Below are 24453 nucleotides of genomic sequence, written 5' to 3' on the forward strand. Positions count from 1 at the left end.
GAATCTTTTCTTGCCTGAAGACAAATGAAAATATACTTGCTGAAATACAGGTTCTTTTCCATATGCGAACAGGCTCAGGAAACTCATAAAAAAGGAAGTCATTACTGTTATCTGCATGTCCTAACTGACCAGCTCTGGCTTCTGTAGTGCAGCCATTGTCAACACAAGGAATTACAAACAGTTCCTGTGCAACATCCATGTTAGTTATTTCTCTCTTGCATTAGGTGAGAGAGTGACAGTGAGTGGGCCTACAGTGGGATTATCACAGTTAAAAAGTCTTCTGACTAGCCGGGCCTCACAATTTGTTTGCCGTCCTCAAAGTTAAAAAGGAAACTTGCATCTTACTAACATTTTACTCAGCAGCATATCAAAGGTATTTAAGCCTCAGTCTATCTCTTTTCTCAGAGATGAAAGTTATGCTCATGGCTGAAGCCAGTGCAGGAGACAACTATTCTCGAGCAACCTCTCCCCAGGCCGAAGAATCCTGGGTTTTCTGAAGGCAGTTCTGCCCCAGCTTTTCCAGAAGGTCTTCTTCAGAAACTGAGTTAGTCCCTTACGAGAGCTGTCATTTAAATGTATTTGCCAATAAGAGGTCATCTTAAATAAACCTCAATGTACTTGCACTTTCATTCCATGTTTAGCCAATGTAATAGATTTTCTTCAGCAAATAAACTAGAATTAAGCAAAAATAAAAGCAGCAAAATCAAACTTTTTTTTGTTTGTTTTAACATCATCCTCCACCAGGCAAAATACTAAATCTACATCAGTATTGCAGCAGTAAGAAAATATTCTCAAAACAACAGTATCGCAGCAGTAATGTCTTCTGCTTTGGAAATGTGTTACCTTGATGTTTATATAGCCACAGGAGACCATTCAACAATGGCAATGTGTTAATTCCATTGACATTATCGCTCAAATTCAGTCACAGGGGTTGGCAAGTTTTTTTTTTTACATGGTTCTTTCATCTAAAAGAGAATAAGGCAGGACATAATGGATGGTTAGTAACATATTGTTAAATGGTTACAAGACACAGGAAATTTCAATTGGGGAATGGGAAAAACTGAAAAATTCAAGTAAGCCTTGATTAGAAAAAAACACTTGGTTTCGCTGTACTGAATTATCCCAATTTCTCAGCAATCAGAGCTGAGGACTCTCCAAAAATCTGAGCATGTTCTACACTTACATGAGCAGACACTTGCTAGTGTTCTCCACAATTTTGCTCATGGGAAGCTCTGTGTTATTCACCATGACAAAAACTCAGACAACTTTCTATTGCTCTTGTTTAACTCAACTGTGGAAGCAGTTCCTAGTGGTTATTACTATTCATTCACTCCAAATGAAAAAAGCCATAGTTTTATGTAAAATTTGTTAGAAGATAAAATTATAAACAATTTAAGATATGTAAAAATGTCCTAGCTTCAAATTCAGTGGCCTTTTGGGATGAGTTTTTTTTTTTTTTTTTTTTTTTTGACAAGTAGTTTCCGTTTTATGGAGACAGAAAATAGAAGATAAATGGTTAACTGAAAAACTCACCAGCTAGTGGGAAAGCTCTGCTGCACAATTCAGTTCTTTCGACTCTTGTGATTTAACCAATAAATCAATGGTGTTATTATGAAACAGGTGCGGAAAGTGAATATTGACTAAGCCCAGACAGAGAACACACCAAGAATGAGCCAGCTTCTAGTCCCATCATATTCAGTAAATATCACCATCTCTGCTGCTGCTGTTCTGAAATCCACCAGGATTTCCTTGCTGGAACAATATCAATCACTGAGGATGGGGGAGAAAAGCTGTTGAAGAAAATAATATTCCTAATAAGCACCCTGCCCCAGGGATCACACCAAGACAGGTATCACTAAACGGAACTTCATTTTATGATCTCCCTTCCTGGAACTTGTGTAGATAACGCCAATTGCTCTCCAAAGTTCATCTATATGCCATAGCCATCATAATTTCAGGGACAATTAATGGGGGGATTTTGACTTCCTCAGAGTTGCTCTCAACTGAACGTAGCACAATTTTAAAATTGTAGTTTGTTCCTGTTTACTCCGATTGATTTGTTATCAAAACCTCACATTACATTGTCATTTTATTTGCACACCCTACCATATCCAAGCCTATTCTGTAGAGTCACTCATTTTCCCACAAATTTCATTTTGGCTGAAATTTTTACTAGCAGAGATACTTCTGCCTTTCTTTGGCCTTTGGCATTTTTCAGTGGTTAAGTGTGAAATTCTAAGTTTACAAGCACTAAGGAGGTTATGTATTTTAAAGCATCCATTTTCAATAGAAATTTTAATTTTAGAAATACATTAGGTCTCTAAAGAAATTGTATACGATGTAAGCCTACGGTGAAATATAAGCTGATGATGCCCTTTGCTACCTTCATTGAAATCAGCAGTAGTCGTTTATACTTACATTTAAGTACCTTGTTGAATCAGGCTCATGTTTTAGAAGAAACATTGTCCTCCTCCTCTGTCCCTCTTTCCCAGCAGACTCTGCACTTGGAAATAATACTTCCATATTTTCATGCTACTTTTCCATTTGTCTTCATAGCACTAGTAACAGGACAGTTGCTGCACCGTGCTGTCTTTGTAGCTGAGTTGTCATTACTGAAATGTGACCATACACACAAACTGGGCATTACAGTGGTAACAAGTATTTCTGAGTTTCACTGAAATTGTAAGAAGTTCATCTTATTAAAAAAGGAAACGCAGCAGGAATGCATATAAGCACATACTATTTACTCTCTCTTACATTTAATTCAATTATCAACTATCTAAAAGCGAACGCGTTAATTTAGATGGTAGCATCTCCAGAGCAGTCATCTGAATTATGTGCAGTGCTAAAGGACCCGGTGTCTGCCTCTTAACAGCTGCCAATACACATGTCGGAGGAGCTCAGCCCGGGGAGCCGCTCTGCTCCTGCCGAGGGAGCGCTGCAGCGCCCGGACCAGGCTGAGCACCTGCCACCCCAGCCCAGCAGGGACCGATTCGTAGCCGAGGGAGGCAGCGGAAGACACAGAGGGATTAAAATGACTCCGAGGCTGCAGGCTTTCCAGCAATCCTCCTCTGCTTTCTCATTTTTATTTCTCTTACATTGAGAAAGCCCGCTACATTAACAACTCCCAAATAAAAGTACAGGCCTGGTAAAACTTGCCGTTGTAGGAGAATCCTGGCTCAGTTCATTTGGAAGATTGATTTTAGAGACAATGAAAAGCATCACGGTGCATCCAAGAGTGTACCAGTAAATGCCCGTGGCCTGTTTGGGTTCTACAGAAAGAGCCAAGTCTCTGTCTTCTCACAATTAAAATGCGACCAGCCCGACAGCACTGCCTAGATGCCAATGGCTAGTTCTAACTGCACGGGCAGAATTTAAAGGCTTCATTATGCAAAGCAAGGGGATCAATAGACCCGGGTTATCAACAAGAAATTCCTACACTTCTTTTTGCAGCAACACTTTATGATACGCAATCCCAAGCTGTTATTATGTTCGTGAAAGCCAAACCGAAAAAACAACTTGTACCACTGCTGCTTGCTGTGAGACAACACGTCAGACTCTTTGTTTTGCTCCCAGGAAAGTCCATTTACTTATTAAGTATAGGAGGAATTTCCAGCAGTGCTGTCTATTGGGAAAGTCATAGCAGCACTGTTATTTGTTTGAACTTGCATTGATTACTTGAGGGCATAGCGTTGCAAATTGATGTTGTAAGCTCAGTAACTTCCACTATGAATTTCTAAACCTTAACTTTTTTTCTAATGCACTCTAACTTAATGGAAATCTAATATACAGTCTAGACATTCCTAAGTGACAAATTTCCGTATTTAAACTACTGCTTGCTGACATTCATATAGCATGGTGGTTTTATATGTCGGCTCAATTAACAAGTTAAGCTATTCTCTGAGAATACATCTAGCGCCATCTCTTAAGGGGAAAAGAAAATGATCATCGCAATCTTATTGAAGGAGTTACATTTTATATATACTCACATATTTAGAAGAAAAAAATGTGACTTCATACATTTTAGTGTGTAAGTTAAGGAAATTAAATCTCTCGTGTGACTTACATTATGAGGAATCAAAGAACACGTCTAAAGGATGAAGCTTTTTGTTTCATACAACATCCTTTTCTAATTATTACTGAACAGTATGTGTTCAGTGCTATATTAGATAATAGTTCATGCAATGCATATTTGCAAATAAAACTCAGTTGCATATTACTTCTTATGAACAGCCCTCCGTATGTCAAAAACCTCAGAGTAGTAAAAAGAAAAGAATGTGAATATGTCGACAGGTTCTTCAGCTAACTGTAGTTACGCATAACAATTCAGCATTCGCACAGGAAGCACTACGTCTAAAATGCCTTTGGCCCGCTAGGTGGCTTTTCACTTGTAGTTAGAATAATAACACTCTAACAAAAATTAAATTAATACCATTCCAATGTGGTTCTCATATGCTTATACCATATATGAACTTTGTTTATATTCCATTTATACTGGAATTCACAGTTTGCAGGGTCTCAGAAGGGAGAGAAAAAAAAACAGGCTGAGAAATAAAAATTGAGAGGGGGATATCAGTGTCTAATCCGAGAGCAAAAACTACTTTTTACCATATATGTTGAGTTGGTTTTCGATAGGCAGTTTCCTTCAGTAAGACCATGTACTTAGACATTGCGAAGTGTTCCTCCCACTGGGATTATATAATGGAAAGCTTTTGTACCGAGCTATATAGGCAATCATTTAATTGCACAGATAAATCTTAAATGCACGCAGAAGTGTGATTTTACTTTTCCCCTTGGTAGAAGTGACTTTGTTTCTCCGATTCTGCAGTCAGTTCGTGGCCTCGGCTCCATCTCACTATCCCATTTCAGGTGCATTTCTGGACGATGCCTACAGAACCTGATTTTACTTCCTGGCTACTTTATAAAACAGAGACTGTTATTAAAGATTTTTTCCAAGCTTGAAAGCTGTGTATTTCTTCCATTATTTTCATACACATTTTTGTCCCTACTTAGAATTTTACTTTAATGAAACTGTCCCAAAACACTTTACAGATCCATGAGTTGCATGTTTATCACCTACTCTTGGGCTCAGTTACACCGGTACAATCCCCATGCCACTGCACCGAACTAGGACTGAATTAATCAGGATTCACACTGACAAAGCTAAAAGCATTATTTGAGTCCTTTTACACAAGATTAACTGTCAAAAGATACCTTCGCTCCACCATTATAATAAGCTGCACATTAAGAAAATGGAAAACACCAGTAGGCTTTTCATAGGGGAATTTAAAAAAAAAAAAAAAAAAAAAAAAAAGCAGTTATGGGGCGAAAAGCACAGTATTTTGTGCGAAAAGCAATTATGTAGTGGATCTGTTTTCCTGCTAAGTTGCAATATTAATAGTAATGAAGTGAGCCCTTTTCTGTTTTTTTTTGGTTGGTTGGTTGTTTTTTGTTTGTTTTTTTTTTCCCCTGCTATGGCCAGGAACATGGGATGGAATCCTGTCAACAGACTATGAGGATTTTCATTCCCTCTGCTTTGAATCAGACTATATATTATGGAAAGGACATATGGTACAGTAGCAGAAGGCTCTTAAAAGTGAGGTCAAAAACAGTAATGTAATTTAGTCTTTCAGAAGTTTAAAGATAGATCCTGGTCATCCATTTTAGGGTTTGGTGTGGGGTGAGGGTTGTTAGGGTTGGGGTTTCCCCCCCGCCCTTTTTTTTTTTTTCCTTTCCCCCTTTTTTCTTTTTCTTCTCTGTCCTAGGGCCCCCTCTAGTGCTACCAGAGCAGACAGTGTAGCTCCCAAATGACACGGGACAAATGAACTTTGGGCACACGGCTATGTAGAGATCACTCACAGCCTTGAGATCGCACTCCAGCCAGAGCTGCCATCTGCCACCTTCTTATTCATACGTGATATTTTATTAGGGGGAAGCCCATCTATAGGATAGAAAATATTTTGGAGATAATAAAAGAAAAGCCCCTTGACATCCATAGCTACTGTGCTGTTGCACCTGAGCGTGCATCGGAGCCTCTGCTAGCACTGAACTCCTAAAGACGCGGCAAATAGCTCATGTGCTTGGTATAGATGTCTTGAGTATGGGGTGGGGGGGATCAAACACGCGTGTTCCATATGTAGTCTCTAAGGCCCCAAGTCTTTTTTAAGGGTCAGCTGTGGCCAAAAGAAATCCATAGGCAGCAAGATACCCACATTATGTGAACAAAGCTGCACAGAGGTCGGTGAGCTCTAAGACAGCTTTAAAGACTGTAGAACAGGAGTTCTGGACCTGGCTAACAAGTGCTTGCTGATGGGATGTCATCCTCCTACACGCGTTAGATAAACAGCAGCAGGAACAAGGAGAGATGTTCTTTAAACCTCTGCCGAGATTTGCCTGGAGTCTCTAAGTATTAAGGTGAACGAGCCATTCGAGTGAAGATAAGTCATCCTGCAGAAGCCAACAAACCTTAGATGCTGAGGGCTGAAGGGTCTGTTACCCTCCACAATGCTACCTGTTGCACTGTGCCCTGTGATAACAGCAGCCGAGTCCTCCACGGACAACTTCTCACAAAGGCATAACTTGGGCTGGTACAGCCTGCAATACCCCAAGGTTACTCCCAAAATCCTGACACATACTTCAAAGCTTAGCATCAGTGGATTCCTAGTCATCAGCTAGAAGAAAGGGAAAGATGGCAATTAGCACTCAACACCTACACTGAAGCTCTTCTTACCATCATCTTGAACTGCAAGAACAAAGCTTCTTCATCCCAGCTTTACTTGACTAAGGAAGAGATTGTAAGATTTATGCCTGCTGCTTTTTCTTCTGAACATCCCAATTCATCTACCCTACCACCTTATCTTAAAGAATATGACAAGCACCTGCAGGAACAGAAATGAGCTTTGTGTGGTGTATAACACTGTACACCCAAGCTATGTTCACTACGCACAAGCTATGTACATGATGGATTTTTCAGCTTCATTGAAATACCAACACCACTGCCAAAACCAGTGTTGAATTTAAGGATGGTGTGATCCCACCCTGGATAGTAAGGCTTAGTCTATTCTCACCTGGCCCCTCTGTTTGCATTCAGTCCATTCTGTCTCCTAATGAGCTTCGGCTGCCATGCCTTCCTCATCTTTTCCTGGTCCCTTTCTCCCTGACCATATGGTGTTTATTTTGACTGCAAAAGACATTAATTTCATTATTCATGAGGAAATCTAATTCTAATGAAAAAAAAAAAGCCCCCAAAAGAAAACAAGAGACAACAACTGACAAACCCTAATACATGATAAAATTAAGGAAGATACTCAGGATCTTCCTTGATTTGGTATTTTGATTGTGGAGTGAAACATTACTAGCTTTTTCTGAGAGAGTGGGCAGAAGCCATTAATGATAGCTGTGCCCCACAAAATTAATTCTTAGTAAAACACTAGTCCTTGCCTCAGAGAGGTAAATTCTCAATGGTCTTAAACTATATGTGGATTATATAATCCTTGTGCCAGGAAACGAAATTGCATTAAACACAGCCAAATCCCAGTACTATATACATTAACAATGGTGATCAGTGAAAGATACCCTACCACCTCTAAAAACAATGCCCAATAACAGCACAGAAAGTGTATCAACTATCCACAAATTACTCTCAACATCCGATTCAAAATAACTGCTGTTTGCATTTGCTTTGGAACAAAAATGTTTTTGCTATTTGCCTGGAAGTCTTAACAGTTTGGCTTTTCAGTAGCCAAAAAGGATTTGCTTTTTAATCAATTACTGGCGGGGAAGCGGGGGGAAGTAAAAGCCTCCCCTCCACCCAGCTCGGTCACAGACCTTACCTTTAAGTTTACTTTAGGCACCAGACATTCCTGTCCCTGTAGCTTCATGGGAAAAAAATCAAACCAGAAAAATACAAAAGCAATACAGTTCAGTAGCTGCCATTTATTTGCCTGGCACGTTAGAAAGGCACCTCGAACACTGAGATTTCAGAACCAACAGTTACCCAGTAAATCCTGAAGATAGATGTTGTGTTTACATTTGATATGCAACTCTGAAAGGGGGGAGTTGGCAAGTAGGACCTTGCCTATACTCAGATTTCTAGCTATCACAACTAGGATTAGACTGAAATCAAAGAAATGACTTCAAGTAAAGTAATAGCTAACTGCAGTTTTACCTTAATGCTTTTTTTTCTTGAAAAGTCCACAAAATTATATTGCCAGGCTTCAGACAATGCCATATTAAGTGAATACTTCTGCTTGTAATGATTTGAAGTTCTTGCTCCAAGTACCTTCAGGAATGGTGATTCAGACAAACATTGCATGTAAACGCATCCAGCGGTCTTGGCATCTTCGCTCCAGAATAAGGTTCCTTGAACTGAAGAACTACATAAACTGTACTTACAGAGAGATGATTTCACACATATAGAAGAACGGCTCCTTTGGTGTAAAACAGCAGTAATACCCATGGTGGAAAATGGCCCACAGTTGAGCAACTCACTATTTAGTTGTCAGCAGAAAGGCAGGATTTGAAGGTGGCCGCCTGGGTAGTTCTGTCTCAGTAACTTCTTGAGCTTGAGAAAAAATCCCTGAGCTACCTGACAGCACAATGTGAATAAAAGATCATAGATTAAAAAAAAAAAAAAAAAAGGAAAAACAGGTAAGAGTTTTGAATATAGGATAAAACAAGTTGCACAGTTGTGTAGTCTGAAGATTAAAATTACTTTAGAGCAGATCAGCAAAGTTCAGGTCTCTTGGCTGACAGGAACAGCTTCACTTACTGTTCTAGCTTTCCTTAACCAGCAAAAAATTAAGTCCTTCTTAAAAAGCAGGACTAGAAGTCAAAAGAAAGCTCAAGATCGGACATTTTAGCAAGCTTGGCGGGGCGGGAAGGCAAATGCCTAATGCCAAGGAATCCTTTAGAATAATAAAGGAAAACAACCATTTTCATTGACTGAAGTCAATTAAGAAAATCAAACGCTGTCTTCACACATCAAAGCCATGCTACAAGCGCAGACCTAAAAATTTGAACGCGATCTTCAAGTTAACCATACATTTAAGAATACACATTAGCCAAAAAGCCTATGTAGTCTACTCTATTTGGGTCAAAAAGCCCTATTTAGAAGTACATCCTCCGAGTTGCATTCCATTTCTCATAAGAAGCCGATTCCTTTTTTCCTGTGCGATCATCTAAATAAATAAAGATCATGGCTGGTTATCTAAAGGTACCTTAGCCTACTGCCAGTCAATGACTACACAGTATGCTATACACTGTATTTATAACAACTCACACCAAATTAAAGAGCAAACACTGAAAAAATATTACTACTAAAAATACCCATTTGCTTTTACCATTCAGTTACTTGATCTTTTCCACATCAGTTGTACCCAGCTCACCTATCACTTGTAGTAAGCGAAGTTACACAAACAGTTGCTAAGACAGACATGCTCACTTGCTTAAAAGTTACATTTTGTTCAAAACAAATAACCCAGAATATGAGAATAAACTTGCAATACAAAGTTTGATGCTGCTTCTTTTTATCCAGGGTCCATTCATTTGTACGGCCAAATATTCCATGTGATCCCATTCACTATGTGTTGTCCACCCCTTATGTTGTTCATCAGTATTCAAAGATACTTAGATAGATGAAAAAGAATTCGGATCACGTCTCAACGGGGAAGTGAACCCACTGCAGACAATCGTGGCACCGCTGGCTGACCTGGGTTCTGGGTCACACAGGACCAAACCCATCTGAAGAGCTCTGCCAGTCTTCAGAAAAGGAACAGGCTTTCCCCATCCCCTTCCTCCACTACCTTCTTATCCAAGAAATAAAAGGAAGAGATGAGTAGTACATTTTCCAGAACCATGGCACCCTGCCCTCTCAGATGAACAGAGACAACAGTACATTTCAACTTTATTAGAAAAAAACAAAAGTTTATACAAAGCTCTGCATTTTACAGAAAACCACCTCCCCCAAACACAAAGAAATCCAACATTGTAAGCTGTATGCATTTTCTTTTTTCATAGACATACATATATATATGTACATACACATATATATGTGTGTGAGTGCACGTGTGTGTACATATAGTGTGACGGGGTTTTTTTGCATGATTTGCATTCATTATTTTACAAAGTTAACATTTAGTAGAAAAAAAAAGGATATTTGTTACCATTGTTTTCTCATATAAATAACTGTGAGCAGTCCCTCTGCAGATAGATAAAAAACACCTTTTCGTGTCATTCTGTAAAAAACAGACATTGCTGAAATGGTATTGAAATCGTTCAAGTTTTTTCAATACCACCATAAAAATATCATCTAGCCCCCAATTCAAAATGCTTGTCCAAGGCATTAGAAGAGAAAGGACTGTAAGACAATTCTGGAAAGATCAGTTCTTTAAGCCAACACTCAGGTAGATCATTTTTGCTGGACCTCATACATTGGTGTGAAATGAGCACAAGCAGGAGGCCAAACTCTTTGTCCCCTGGAAAAGCTGGTTCTTTGCCTGTTGTCACCGAGTCAAATTCCAACAAAGTGCCCAGCAGTGCTGAGCTGACACACTCTCAGCTCACCCTTCTCGCCCCGCAACAAAGCCACAGACTTTGCAGATGCAATTAAATCCTCTGCCAGCTCAGCAAATTTTTCCTACTCCGTTCACCTTAAAAGGAGCTCTTGGACTAACCACTCTCGTGGCATAGCTAGAAGAGACATTAGGTTGTTGAATTATTGGGAGAAAAACTTAACTAGTGGGGAAAATGCAAAACGACAACTGAAAGGAAGAAAATGCTACCGAAAAGAGCTACTGGAGTGACTCCCAAGGCTCCGGTTTGAAGAAGCAGGACCAGTAGAGAGATGTGAATTGCAGCTCAAAACATCCTTGCATCTACTGAAGATAAAGGTGATAGCGTGGTCCAAATTAATTAACTGCCTGGTAAACAATCATTCTTTCCATCAAGCACCATGATGGGGAGAATGGCGAAGATTTTGAAGGCAATACAAGTGGTAGTGGTGATAACAAAGTTAATGAAAGTGAAGACGACAATGATGCCGATTAAATGGAGAGTAATGCCAACGAAGATGTTTCGACTGCCAGAGATGCTGGCAACAAGAAGAATGGTTATATGGTTGGTGTTGATGATGGCCAGAATTCATTCATATGTCCATGTAGTCATCATCTTCATCAGTATCACTTTCCAGTGAGGACTCCTGGCTTGAGGTCTCTAAGATTTCCAAAGCTGGCTGACAAAGGGTCTCCTTCTTTACATTCGCTGCAGACTGAGCAGACAAAATAGCAGACTGATCCCAAAAAGAGAGAGAGAGAATATATTGCTAAATAGTCAGGATAAACCCATGATCACAGGGATAAAAGCCACTTGGTTGCTATTCCTTCACATTTAATAGCTCTCTTACTTCTATAAAAGATACGTCATCCTAATGTGAAACACCATAACGTTTACCACTAGGCTTCCCCACCGTTAATATTCTGGTAGCTTCCACTAACCTAAGAATTGCAATGGCTCGACTAGCTTCCTCGCCCATTCTCGTAATTCTTTCTAATTCCCTCAGAAAACGGATAAGGACGAGGACAGCTATGATTTCACCCATGGCCAATACTTCAGTCCTTTAAAAGAGCTTCTTCTGTTAACAGCTATCATCTTCTTCCACTACTTATTCTATCTCTGGTTTTATGAACGGGGGACAGGAACTGTTGCTCCTTTCATACAAGTATTTTATTGAGGGGAGAATTAAGATAAAAACAACAATCTAAAAAATTACTGTTTCCCTTTTATTACCTTTAATTTTTGCTTGGTCTCTTCTGAAATGCTGCCCTTTGGAGAAAGGAGGGTGGGAGTGGGTGGAGTGACAGTGATCTCAGGTGGAAATTTGGTGACAGATGAAGGTATGAAAAGCTTTGGCATGTTGGGCAGAATGCGAGTTTTTACTCGGGTGCCATCTGTCTTGTTCTGCTGACTTCCCAAAGTCTGTGAACTGGAGCTGAGTTCAGGCTTGGAACTGGAGGCTAAACAGAAAATAATAAGAAAAAACACGTCAGGAAGCTATATAGGATTTCAGATGTCAAAGAAGAGGGTACAGTTCATCGTTAGACATATGGGTAGCTCAAAAGGCCTTTCTTCAAGCCTTGCTTTAATTAAAGGCTCAGAAAAAGAAGAAGAAAGTGCCTCAAGATTCTTTAACGGCAAATGGAAACCAGTAATACTTAAAAAAGTCCTTACTGGACAGCAGAAACTCAATCTGACCAAGCACGACAAGAGGCAATGTAGCACTGACCCATCTACATCTAGTTAGAAGTCTACTACAAACACCATTTTCCCACTTGTTTCAGATGCAATCATCTTATCTTTGCATTCTCTAACTGCCTCTCCATTCTGTAATGCAACAAATAAAGCTACTTAGCTTTAGTTATGAGTCTTAATTTTTCCCACTATAGCATTGCCTCTTTAATTATTGAGATAGCAACTCCTCAACAATTTAAGAAAAACAGATGGTAACACCCGTCAAAATTTCCTCCTTACTCTCTTCAAATCCTGCCATAAAATCCTCCTTGGTGTGCTCATGCCACTGTCTCCCACACGAGTTTGCATCATTTCCACATACTTCCCAAGTGTCCCAGCTTGTGGGCTTTACAATGCAAACTTGCTCAGACTGGGCTCGTCTCATGAAGTAGAGAGGGATCCAGCCCTTCCCTAGGCACCGTCATGTTGCAAAATCATATATACACAACAATACCCAGTAGAAGCCAATGCTTTCACGTTAAAAACTGAGAATTTCTTAAAAGAGATTTCTTGATTTCTTACTAATAATGCTGCTTCATATGGACTCAAAACTATTTTTTTTTTTTAAGTTATATGCATGAAAACAAGAGAGTATCTCAGACTGGTAATAATGACAGGTGTTCATATACATTTTTGCAGTTTCAGTCTTGTTAAATCCATCTCGTGCAGATTTCTGGAACTGACATGGCCACTTAAACACAGCAAAATAAAATTCCAGCTTCCTGATGCTATCCTGAAAAACAACCAGCAGTAGAACTAACTACTAAGGGATGTGAAATGGAATTGTGTGCTCTCAAGTGTACACAAGAATGTAAGAACTGCCACAACAGATGAGGCATGGCTTCCCATCAGGATCAGTGACCCATCTCCATGGGCAGCCGATCGTTTCAGAGCAGAGTACCAGAAATGTTGTAGTAAGTAGACACAGGATAATCTGCCTCTCTCAAATAAGGAAAAACAAGATACCCCAAACATGAATACCTAGATTATGCCCGCCTGAAATACCAAGTTTCACATTTTTTCAATTAAAACACCAACTCCTACTTCTCTTGGGAAGAGGGCAGAGGAGGGACAGAAAGCATTAACTGCTGTAATGTTGTTTTTTATGTTTACACAGACCGAGTGAGTCAGCTTTTGTGAAAAATTGTTTCCTTCTGCTAAATATTCCAATAGTGTAATCCAAAGAGTTGCTGTATTGCCCCATATAAGATTTCAATTAAAAGAAGAATTCTACTTTAAAGGATGAACAAACTATACAGCATGATAGCCTGGTACTGGGAGGTTTTTTTATTTGGCTTTGCTGCCGTGGTATTTAGCATGTGAGTCATGCACCAAAAAGAATAACCATTAAGGGACGACAAGGCAGTTTCCCAGGAAGCTGGGACGTTGCCAGGAATGCCTCTAAACTCTGGAATACTTGACTGGAAGGCAGGCAGAGAAACTGAGGAATATGAATCACAACTACCTAATCAATTAATCAACCCCTACAGACTGATCTGCAGCTAACCACCCATTTTCAGGTTCCTCTGAAGCACAGAAAGCTCCTACCTTGGGTACAAACATGTCCCGAAGTTGTGCTGGTCACCGATTCCACTTGCCAGCAAACAGGCTCTGGCGACGGTGCAACAGTGGCCATTTTCATCTGCTGACAAAGCCGTGACTCCTGTTGCTGAAATCCAAGCCCCTCCAAAGGCACTTCAAGCTCTTCTTCCTCTTTAGTAATGAAATATAATTAACAGATTAAGAGACATCCTGATCTCTCTCCTAAGCCTCAATCCTTTTGCTGTCTAACTGGTAGTTTTTTTTTTTTTTTAGCCCTTGCTCTATTTCTAAACCGTAACATGACTGAGTGAAATTAAATATTGGCAAGCTAAGATGGCAATACCAACTTTTGCATACTCGGTGCCATCAACTCAAACTCTTAAGAAAAGTAAACGTCATCTAAAAAGCAAAAGAAAAATTCTTGTGTACGACATTTTGTTATCTCTGCACATCTGCAAGCAAAACACGTGCCACTGACCATTCTCCTTTGGAGTTGTGAGGGTGGAGACAAGTGCCACACATGCAGAGCAAAATCCACCACCCTTACTGACGAGCCAGCTGTGATTGATGGGTCCCTCTCTGATCTGCAACCACAGGTACACGCTACACTGAAGTGCAGCTTACTGGTAAGTAAGATTAACTGCTGTGAACATCAGTAACAGGGCCAAAGCTGTTTTTTATGAAACCAATATCAAGTTATACTAAATACCCACTTTTCACTGATATGTCAACTGTACCTCTATAAATACATTAGTCTAAAATTCCCACCTTCTGCTATTCCAGAATTTGGGATACTTATAACTCAGAATCCATGTATGTGTGTGTACAATCTCTTTATTATGTAACCAGCTGTATCTCCTTTTAAATTAATGCAGTGTTAAAACCAGTTTTCTTACACAATAAGCTGCATATTGCACATCAGAGTAATTTTCACTGAAGTAGAGAGAGTTACTGCTGCCCTTTCTGGGAAGGGCAGACTGAAACAGCAGCAAGCCTTTCAAGGCTACGGACACACAAACAAGCTCTTATTCTCTGATAAAAATGAAGATATCCTTCAGAAACAAAGGGGTGTCTGGTCTAATTTGAATAACCTTGTGTTTACACAGGCGAAGGTGTGCACAGGCAGCTACCACAGACTAGCAGACGCAATGTATATTCACAGGCTAGCGTGCTCTGAAATTCTTTATATGTGCATGCCCTGAATTAATTTAGGATATTGACAGTATGACGTCTTAAAAAGGAATATATATTTCAGTTTTTCCTCATTGGAAACATACTCCCACACCCTCAAGTGTTGAAAACACTTCTCCGTCTCCAGCAAAGTAGATAAGAACTTGGAATTTACTATGGTAATGTTCTCCTGTACAAGAGTTCCCCTTGCAGAAAATGCTTAAGACAACATTACAGCTTAACAGCTTGGTAAAAGTCAGATCAATGCAGTTCGAAAGATGCACCTTTTTTAACGAATTAGATTTTTCTAGGGTTCTTGAATAATTTGTACAAAAAAAGGCTTACCAAAGCAGGCCGCAAGTTCTTTCATCCACTAATTTTCATTGGTAAAGAAAAGAACCCATCATCTAAACTTGTAGCTGATAGCCAATATAAGCTTTAGGATAAATGGGTTTGCTTGTAGAGAATTCTCCAATAGTTCCCGAAAAGGAAAGGTCACACACTACAGCACAAATCACAGGCAGCTTCTGTTCTGTGATGTTCCACTCACTATCAAGCACAAAATGGAAAGGTCTAATGCAGAAGAATGCAGTTCTCATTCTCAGCACTCTCTTGCACATTTCTCTATGGATACTTCAAAATACAGCATTGGAAGTAGGAAAATAATAGTCGCATCTATACATTTGTTAATAGACCAAATCAGCTTAAAAACAACATAGAAGGAAGTACTTAACTGCAGGAGTCTTGACTAGGAAAATCGTAATTCATTGTTTCCCCGTTTAAGCAGCAGAGGACAGCTGAAGGATCATTTGCTGTATCTGCCTGCCCTTTACAGCAGATACACGTATGATTTAACCACAGGCTGACAAAGTACAAGAGACTCTACGAAGAAGGATCAGCCCCAGTGTGGCCTGAAGCCAACATATACATCTCCCATTACACTGCTAGCGTCTGAGGATAAGCTGCAGTCTAAACCCAGAAGACTCCCACACTGAAATGGCTACAAGACACTTGATCAAAAGATAAAAAGAAACATTGCATCCAGATTTGACAAAAAGCAAGCTGAAAATGATGATTTCAGAAGATTACCCTACAAAACAGCTAAGAAGTCAACTCAAACTTACTCTTAACACTTCAAACTCAGTCTTAAGCATCTAGGGTAAGTACTAACAGAATCTTTTTTATCCACTTATTAACAGAGAATACAAACCCAGTAATTAATTTAGCAGATACAACACTACATACAAATAAACTGCAAATCCTACCGCCTCAACTATACTGCTCACTGAGAACAGTTTTGTATGTACTCAACTGCTAAATTACATTAGGGACTTATTAGTTTGCCATTCAGAATAAGAGCTCTGATTTGCATTATTGTTTAATGACAAAACTCTACCTCTTATGCTGATTATAATCTTTGTTTAATTATAAGATATATCATTGCTTAAGCTGATTTGCTGTGCTTTATTTCAACTAAATTATGCCCCACTGACAAAAGCTCTTTTGAGCAGCCTATTTGTAGGAAGATGCTACAAGACTGCTATTAGCCTATGTTCTTTTATGAGCAATCACCATACTCATAAGCATCTCCATCTTCTATATCATATTTGGTTTTGTTAGTTTTAAAGATCCTGTTTTATAGTGTAGTAAAATTAGATTTAATTTGAATAAAATTATGTGTCAGCCCTTTTTCATGCAGAAGTGAATGGAAATGAAAGGGCAGGAGCCTGGCACACTAACTGTGTATTTCTATCACTGCACTTCTGGAAACAACATTTGTTAATATTCTATTAGGCTGCGTCTTTCAGTCTGTGAGAAATCAAGAAGCACTGTCTGTTAATCAATCCCTTGCTGTCAGAGGTGTTAAATACACAGTGACTGAATTCTATTCCCTGATTGGGTCACACGCTTCATTATTTTAGGACTGTGCAATTTTTAATTTTTTTTTAAGTCACTTAAGTGGCATTATTTCTAAGTTAAAAATAAAGTTAATGAACAAAATATTTTTTAAAATTATTGAAAATGACAAGAATTGGTTGTTTCAGGTGTATGTATCATAATTTAAACTATTTCTACTTTAATATAGTGAACAGATATTTATTATATCTTTTTTCATTACAGACAAAAAGGGTAAAAGAGAGGAGGATAATCAAGAAGAAACACACAGTTGGAACTCCTATTATTTGTCTAAACCAGATTTCTGAAGAGAATATCTTGATATTTGTCTTGTGGAAGATGCTGCTATAGCCCTGAACATAATGTCCTAGTTTTTCTAATAAAAACTTTCCCCAGGGAGGTAAAGACTCCACTAACTCATGAGCCACAATATTCTGCACAAGTGCAAGAGCACAAGAATATAAGTACAGCACATTCTGAAGGTGTTCAGAAGCTCAGATTTAATATCAGTTAACAAATCTTTTGGTAATACCCAGTACTTGTACTGTCCTGGCAGGTTTTCAAACATTAGCTCTAGAAACCCAGTTTAAAATAAAATCAGTTTCTGAAGATGTAATATGCAATAGTCGTCTCCAGGCTGAAGACGGGACAGGTACTGTACTCTGGAGATCCATTTCGCACACTCATCTTACAACACAACACACAAAAACTAAGCACGTATTAAAACCCACAGATTTGCAACGCATATTATTATTTATATTGAAAAGTTCGTCTCCAATTGAGCTGAATTACAAGTATTTTTTTTAAGCCTTCCCTTTCCCAACAACTGTCTAAATACATACAAAATAGTATACACATAGAAAGAGGGACATCATACCTTTCAACATCTCCCTGCTTTAGTGAGGAAGAAACAAGCTGAAAACAATTCAATGCAACAACCTACTCCAGCTTTCCTCTCCAACCTCTTTCCACTTGTTGCCAGGGTAACCAGTGTTTGCAGATGCCTATAGCGGGCGCCTGGGTTCATGACTTCATCACAGTTAATATTCTCTCTCTCGGTCTCTCTTTATACAGAGAATACACGATATACATATATCCACACGCTATAAACACACAGATTATACAACTCCTGCAACGGTTTTATACTGAGATGATTTACTTTGCTATTCTTATGTGTATAAAATGAAAAATACCACCATAAATAATATTCACGTGGAAATTTGCAGATGTGGAGAAAGTTTAAAAGCCGTAGTACTGTAACCAGTAAACTGCTGCTCCGGTCTCTCTGCACTGCACTGTACACTTAATCATTTGATTTCATCATGCTCTCAGGTATAAGGCATTAACATTACAGTGTTATAAAACATTTTATGTGGAATTTCAAAAAAATCCTTAAAGTCATGCACTAAACCTATTACATGACAACTGAAAGAGAAGCCCAGAAAATGTGACTAGCATCTGGAAAAAAAATGTTTTCCAGTTTCTGACAGAAGCAGTTTGATGTATTATAGCACAGATGTTAGAGGATACAAGCACCTTACAGCGCACGCACAAAACATCGTTTCATTATAGGAAAAAGGAAGGAGCTGAGCTTTGAACTCCAGGACAGAATACTAACATGATTTCTAAAGCAAATGCTTGGAGAAATGAACAGACAACAGCTTCAAGTGCTTAAGTAAAGCACTCGCACCACTTGCCTTCATCCCTCTGCAAAACACCTTCTCCGGCATTTCTGTGTGTCAAGATAGAAAAACCTGAAGATACATTACCACGATTTATCAAATCTGCACTACCTCACCTTCCAACCACTTCAAAAGAGTAAGGATTGAATTCTGTGTGCCTATAGACACTAGGAAATCCTTATTTTACTAGTCCCAGTAACAACTGGTTTACTTTGTATTTTAATGGCCACCACAGCACGTGCAATTATTCACAGACTGTTACTCATTTACAAGGTAGATTTACTTTTTTTTCATGGTGATGGAAATGGGTCTGATCCTTTGCTCCCTGACACAGTGGAGTAAATATCTTACCACATTTCCAAAGAATAGTGCTAATGCGAAAACAGCTTTCTGTATTCCATCTGCCTCACCCTCCAGTGTGCTGGGAATTAATACAGCTTTTTTCCCCACACAGCAGTTGCAAAGGCCATGGAAAGCTTGAATTTGAAGGAGCTCAGAGTTTCCTCATACGCTGTGCTACTAGGTCAATGGAAAGACCGCACTGGAACATGGGTTGGTTCAGCTGAACACAGTTTGGTTAAGGATGCCAACCTACAGAAATAACGGGGGCATCAGCCTTCAAACTGTATCTGCCATGAGGTACAACACCACAGCAGGCCGCGCCACTACACAGTTCATCCCAGGATGCGGTAGGTATACTTGGTAGCCTTTCCTTATGCATTTTCTTTCTCTAAATTCATTCCAAATATCCTGCCGTGAAATTTATTTCTAAAAAAACACTACCAAGTCATAGTTGTAGAAATAAGTATTTGACTTGAAATGCCAAATTCAGGAAATTACATTCAAAGCTGACACACAAAGCCATGTGTTAAGAATTAAGCGCCAGAGTAATTTTGGAGGCGAAAAGCTGCAGAACACAAGTTCTATTGCCCCCTGAAATGAAAGATATTCAAGCAGTCTGGTGAACAGAAGTTCGCGCTGTAGTAGCATGGCGTACGGCTATATTTATCGCTAGGGTCCTGAACAGAGAGGCTACTGTTATATATTATATGAGACATACCCCAAAACGCTTCCTAAGGCTGAGGTCAGCTGTCACAGAACAACATTAATGCCATTAAAACTTAAAACAGGTGGCTGCTCTGAAAGCGCTTTCTGGAAATAGTCCCTGGCCCGTACTAACTCTCAAGCTACCAGGTCCCTGTACTGGCCACGCTGGGGCCAGTCTAACAGCAGATACAGTGGAGCTCCCCTGTCCAAAAACATTTCCTGCCACTACCAAGTTTCCTACAGGTGCAGAAAGCAGGCGTGCACGTTGGTAAAGAAAAGCCCTGCAATTCAATACTGACTTCCTCTCTCTCGTTTTACAACGAAACAAAACCTCAATTAAAAAACAAAAAAAAGGGTCTAGATCAAAAAGACAACAGTTTGATATTCAACTACATGAACTTTCAAATGGCATTATAAAAGTACAGCTAATTGATATTTGTGTTTTAGTATCTGACTCAGCCAGCACACATCATTTGGAGAGCACCACATAGTAGCACCTGTGGATAGTAACAGTCACTCATTCGCAGTCTACTGCTTCTGAATTTTATGTACTAGTTATCTACTGAAAGCTGCAAGACCTTTCCTTCTCTGTCAGGGTTTCATCCTTCTTTGGCCTGACAGCCAGCTAAGCACAATGCAAATTAGCAAATGCAGCTGGCAGAAGAAACTCCTAAAAGAATATAACGAAACCCCACAATTTTCTAAGAACTTTGTAAGTAACGTAATACCTGTGCAGTAGGCTTACAACTAGACCTCTCTTCAGCCTTCGTTTGTACAGGAATATATGTAAATTTTATGCTGCTGGCAGTAATTTAAAACAATTGAAACCGAAACATATTGTAACAATATAGCATCATTACCATGTTCTTTTACAAAAGGTCTCCAGAAAATGTGTTTCATTAGTGTAAGATATCCAGAGGCCAGCGACTCCCTGGGATTTCTGGGGGGACGTAAGGGTGCACGGGGCCAGAGAGCCTCTTGGACCACAAACCTGCGCAGACTGCACCAAACCCCTGGCTAGGTACTGTCACCTCACAGCCCACAGCTGGGAAGCTGCCACTGCCGTCCTATTTGTCCCCACTGATCTAGATTAGGTACATAAAGACGACGACAGTTTTAATTTCAAAGGATTTTCTCCACACTGTTGGAATGACTAAATAAAATTTAAGAAATTTGAAGGGTAAAGATTCAAAATAGACATTAAGTGTACTGAAAAACTCTTCTGGAATGAATTTGTTGTGATAGCAAAGCAAATCAGTGTACTTCCAAAGGCAAGAGGAAAAGACAGGAGTGACTGGTACTGTCTAAGCGCTAGGCAAAAAGGAATTAAGAAGTCATTCACGACCAGGAACCCCCCTGCTGACATTCAGCAGAGAAGTTGTTTACAGAGTGCACCCATTGTGAAAAACAAAAAGCGTCATGAAAAGCAAGGATCAGACCCGGGGAATGAGAATACCAATGCCAAGGAGGCTGAAGCAAGAGACCAGAGAGGGGGAATGCGGAGCCAGCTGAAGGCAGCCCGGTTGATTCGGTTAGTGACTCTGCAGTCACTAACAGGCGGATAGCAGCTTCTACCCTAGGATGGTACAGAAGGCATGGGGTTACAAGCATTTAAAGAAGAGTTTTTAAAGCCTTGGAGGAATTCAGCCTGGGGAACTGAGGAAGACAGCTGCCAAAAACCAGGATAAGTCAATATGGGAAATGAAGGAGAAAGTACTGAAAGTAAGTTGCATACAAGCAACACAAGAAAACAGTAGAAGAACATGTTTATCTGGGATATGGAAAAGGCTGAAGTACTCGACAACTCCCAGGGAGGTGGTGGAGTCGCCATCCCTGGAGGTGTTTAAAAAAAGGGTAGACTTGGTACTTGGGGACATGGTTTAGAAGTTGTTTTGTCAGGTTAGGTTAATGGTTGCACTTGATGATCTTAAAGGTCCCTTCCAACCTCAGCAATTCTAGGACTTTTTTTGCCTCGGTCTTCACTGGCAAGGACTCTGGCCACACCACCCAAGGCACAGAAGGCAAAGGCAGGGACCAAGAGAATGAAGAACTGCCCACTGTAAGAGAAGATCAGGTCTGAGAGATCAAGTCTGAGACCATCTGAGGAACCTGAAGGTGCACAAGTCCACGGGACCTGACGAGGTGCATCCACAGGTCCCGAGGGAACTGGCGGATTAAGTTGCCAAGCCACTATCCATCATATCTGAGAACTCACGGCGGTGCAGTGAAGTTCCCACTGACTGGAAAAGGGAAACGTAATCCCCATTTTTAAAAAGGAAAAAAAGGAAGACCCGGGGAACTACAGGCCAGTCAGTCTCACCTCTGTGCCCAGCAAGATCATTTCCTCCTGGAAACTCTTGCTAAGGCACATGGAAAATAAGGAGGTGATTGGTGACAGCCAACATGGCTTCACTAAGGGCAAATTGTGTCTGACAAATTTGGTGGCCTTCCATGATGGCATTACAGTGTTAGTGGATAAGGGAAGAGCGATTGACATCATCAACCTGGACTTGTGCAAGGCATTTCACACTGTCCCACACAACAGCGCGTGCTCCCTCAGTGAGTTTTCTGACGACACCAAGCTGTGTGGCATGGTCAACACGCTGGAGGGAAGTCATCCAGAGGGACCTGGACAGGCATGAGAAGTAGGCCAGTGCAAACCTCATGAAGTTCAATCAGGCCAAGTGCAAGGTCCTGCACGTGGGCTAGGGCAATCCCAAGCACAAATACAGCCTGGGTGAAGAATGAATTGAGAGCAGCCCTGAGAAGGACTTGGTGATGTTGGCTGATGAGAAGCTCAACATGAGCCGATAATGCACGCTCCAAAGTCCCTTCCAACCCAAACCATTCTATGATTCTATAACACATGCATTTAAGAGAGAGCCCTCATGCCAGGTAACTGCAATATGAAGAAGGCTCCCATGAGGCCATGGACCCTTGGCCAGCCTAACCTTTTCTGTGTTTCAGCTTTTTTTGAGCCATTGGTTGAGAACAACTCTGTGCTCTACAGCACAATTTTGAATTCAGAAAAAACAAGGTAGAACACTGATTGCAATTAAGAGGCTTGAATTTTACTACTTCCAGTCATTTAAAAAGTACCTGCAAGTTTGAATTGAACTCCATAGTTAAAATAAGACGTGGCCAATACAGCCAAATACTTTGGCCATTTTGCGTAAGCAGAAAGTATTCAGTACACTGAATTACAGGCTCTTAACATCCATGTTTTGTCTTTAGAAATTTATGACAAGCAAACTCAGAAGACACTGAGATCAGCACGTGGCTAAACTCAACTAAAGATGAAAACCTATAATCTCCATTATTTCCCTCAGATAGAAACAGGGATTGTGGGTGTCCACTGATCTCTGGATATCTAGAAACTGTGAGGAATCAAGATGAACCCTTGTGCCATGCGCTGTTTTAATAGGAAGACAGATGCTGTCAATGGAAAATTATAGAGCTGACATTCTTTGCAGTATTTCTCTCTCCCTTACATAAATTACCTCAGTCTTCTGAGAACTCAGTATCAACCTAAGGTCATGTATCAGTTGTTAAAATAAACTACGCCACAGACTTCTGGTCAAAGATGCTCTTTACACCTAAAAGTACTCTTATGACTGACAGACAGTTAAAAGCCTACAGGATGAACTGCCATATTACAAGATCATTACTGAATTCTTAGGACTTATCACTTCATAATCCTCTTTATTTTGAACATGTGTCTTTTAGGGAGTCTGCTGCTGCCTGCACACACTCAAACAATTTAACTTCATTGCTCACTGTTACAATAGTGCTACTTACCTTTCTACACCACTGTCCTCGCTTGCATTTATGTGTTGTGCTTCTGAAAGTCCAAAAGTTTTACAGGTTGAAACACACTTACACCTCGACTTGCCCTGTTGTGCCTAAGTTACAAACACCTGAAATTATAGCAGGATATTCACATGGCTTATGGAGTGCAACTTCCCCGCACAGTACAGAAAGAATTGTCTTCCTCAGTGAGTGGCATAGCATCAACATTGCTTGGAAAGCCATTCCTTTTTCTGGGTGAAGTCACAGAAAATGATAGCAGCTAACACTCTCTGATGTGGAATACTTTCACTGGAACAAATAGGTACAGGAGGAGGTGACAAGAAATAGAAAAGATGAAAACAGACTACTCTAAAAATGGGTGGAGTTTTTACAGAAACAGAGCTAATGGGAGGCAGATGAAAAAGCATTGTAACAGAATTATAAATAATTCTTTTTAGAGGAGGTGGATGCAGAGGTAGGAGAATTAAAAATAAAAGGAAAAGAAAGGACACAGCAGTAATTGGTGTCTCTCACAGCTAGAGAAACGACCTGTCAGGTAGGTCTGAGAGCCAGGAAGCCAGATACAACACATGCATTCAGCACTGGAACGAGAGCTCTGCAAAGAGAGCCTCTTGATCTTCAGACACAATTTCAGGGGTGTAATTTTGGCAGCTAACCCTTCCATCTCCCTCAACCAAGATGATGTATAGAAAGCATGAAAGAAGAAAGAACAATATGTAACTTTACAACCCTAACAAAGCCTAGGAAGCCAAAAGATTAAAATAAACGTTCCAATCACAGCAATGTGGCCTGGGAAATTGCAGAGAGGAAAGCACGTCCGAATTACTTGCGAGTTTTGTTTGAAAACCAAAAGAACGTGTGAGTTCTTATCTGCACTGTCATTTTTACCAGTCTCCTTAGTAAGCGTACAGCAACTTCACAGAGGATTCATTTTTTTTCTCCCCTGTTGTCTAGGCACAAACCTGAATTACTCCCCGTTGAACAAGCCTGCCAAGATCTTAGGACCATGCAACTCCATTCT

At 40.0% G+C, this 24453-nt stretch overlaps 1 protein-coding gene across 1 annotated transcript in view; it reads right to left on the reverse strand.

Annotated features, from left to right (window-relative positions):
- Positions 1–9839: 9839 nt before the first annotated feature.
- Positions 9840–24453, reverse strand: part of CABIN1 (calcineurin binding protein 1) — a gene marked incomplete at its 5' end in the record, with an annotated part of 116790 nt that continues 102176 nt past the window's right edge. Inside the window, 3 exons of the mRNA XM_082491917.1 lie at positions 9840–11287; positions 11785–12011; positions 13834–13998. Coding sequence (XP_082348043.1) covers positions 11144–11287; positions 11785–12011; positions 13834–13998 — 536 coding nt within the window. The 3' untranslated portion in view covers positions 9840–11143. The remainder of the gene's footprint in view (positions 11288–11784; positions 12012–13833; positions 13999–24453) is intronic.

This window comes from Vanellus vanellus, assembly GCF_965231255.1.
Source record: "Vanellus vanellus genome assembly, chromosome: 16".
NCBI lineage: Eukaryota > Metazoa > Chordata > Aves > Charadriiformes > Charadriidae > Vanellus > Vanellus vanellus.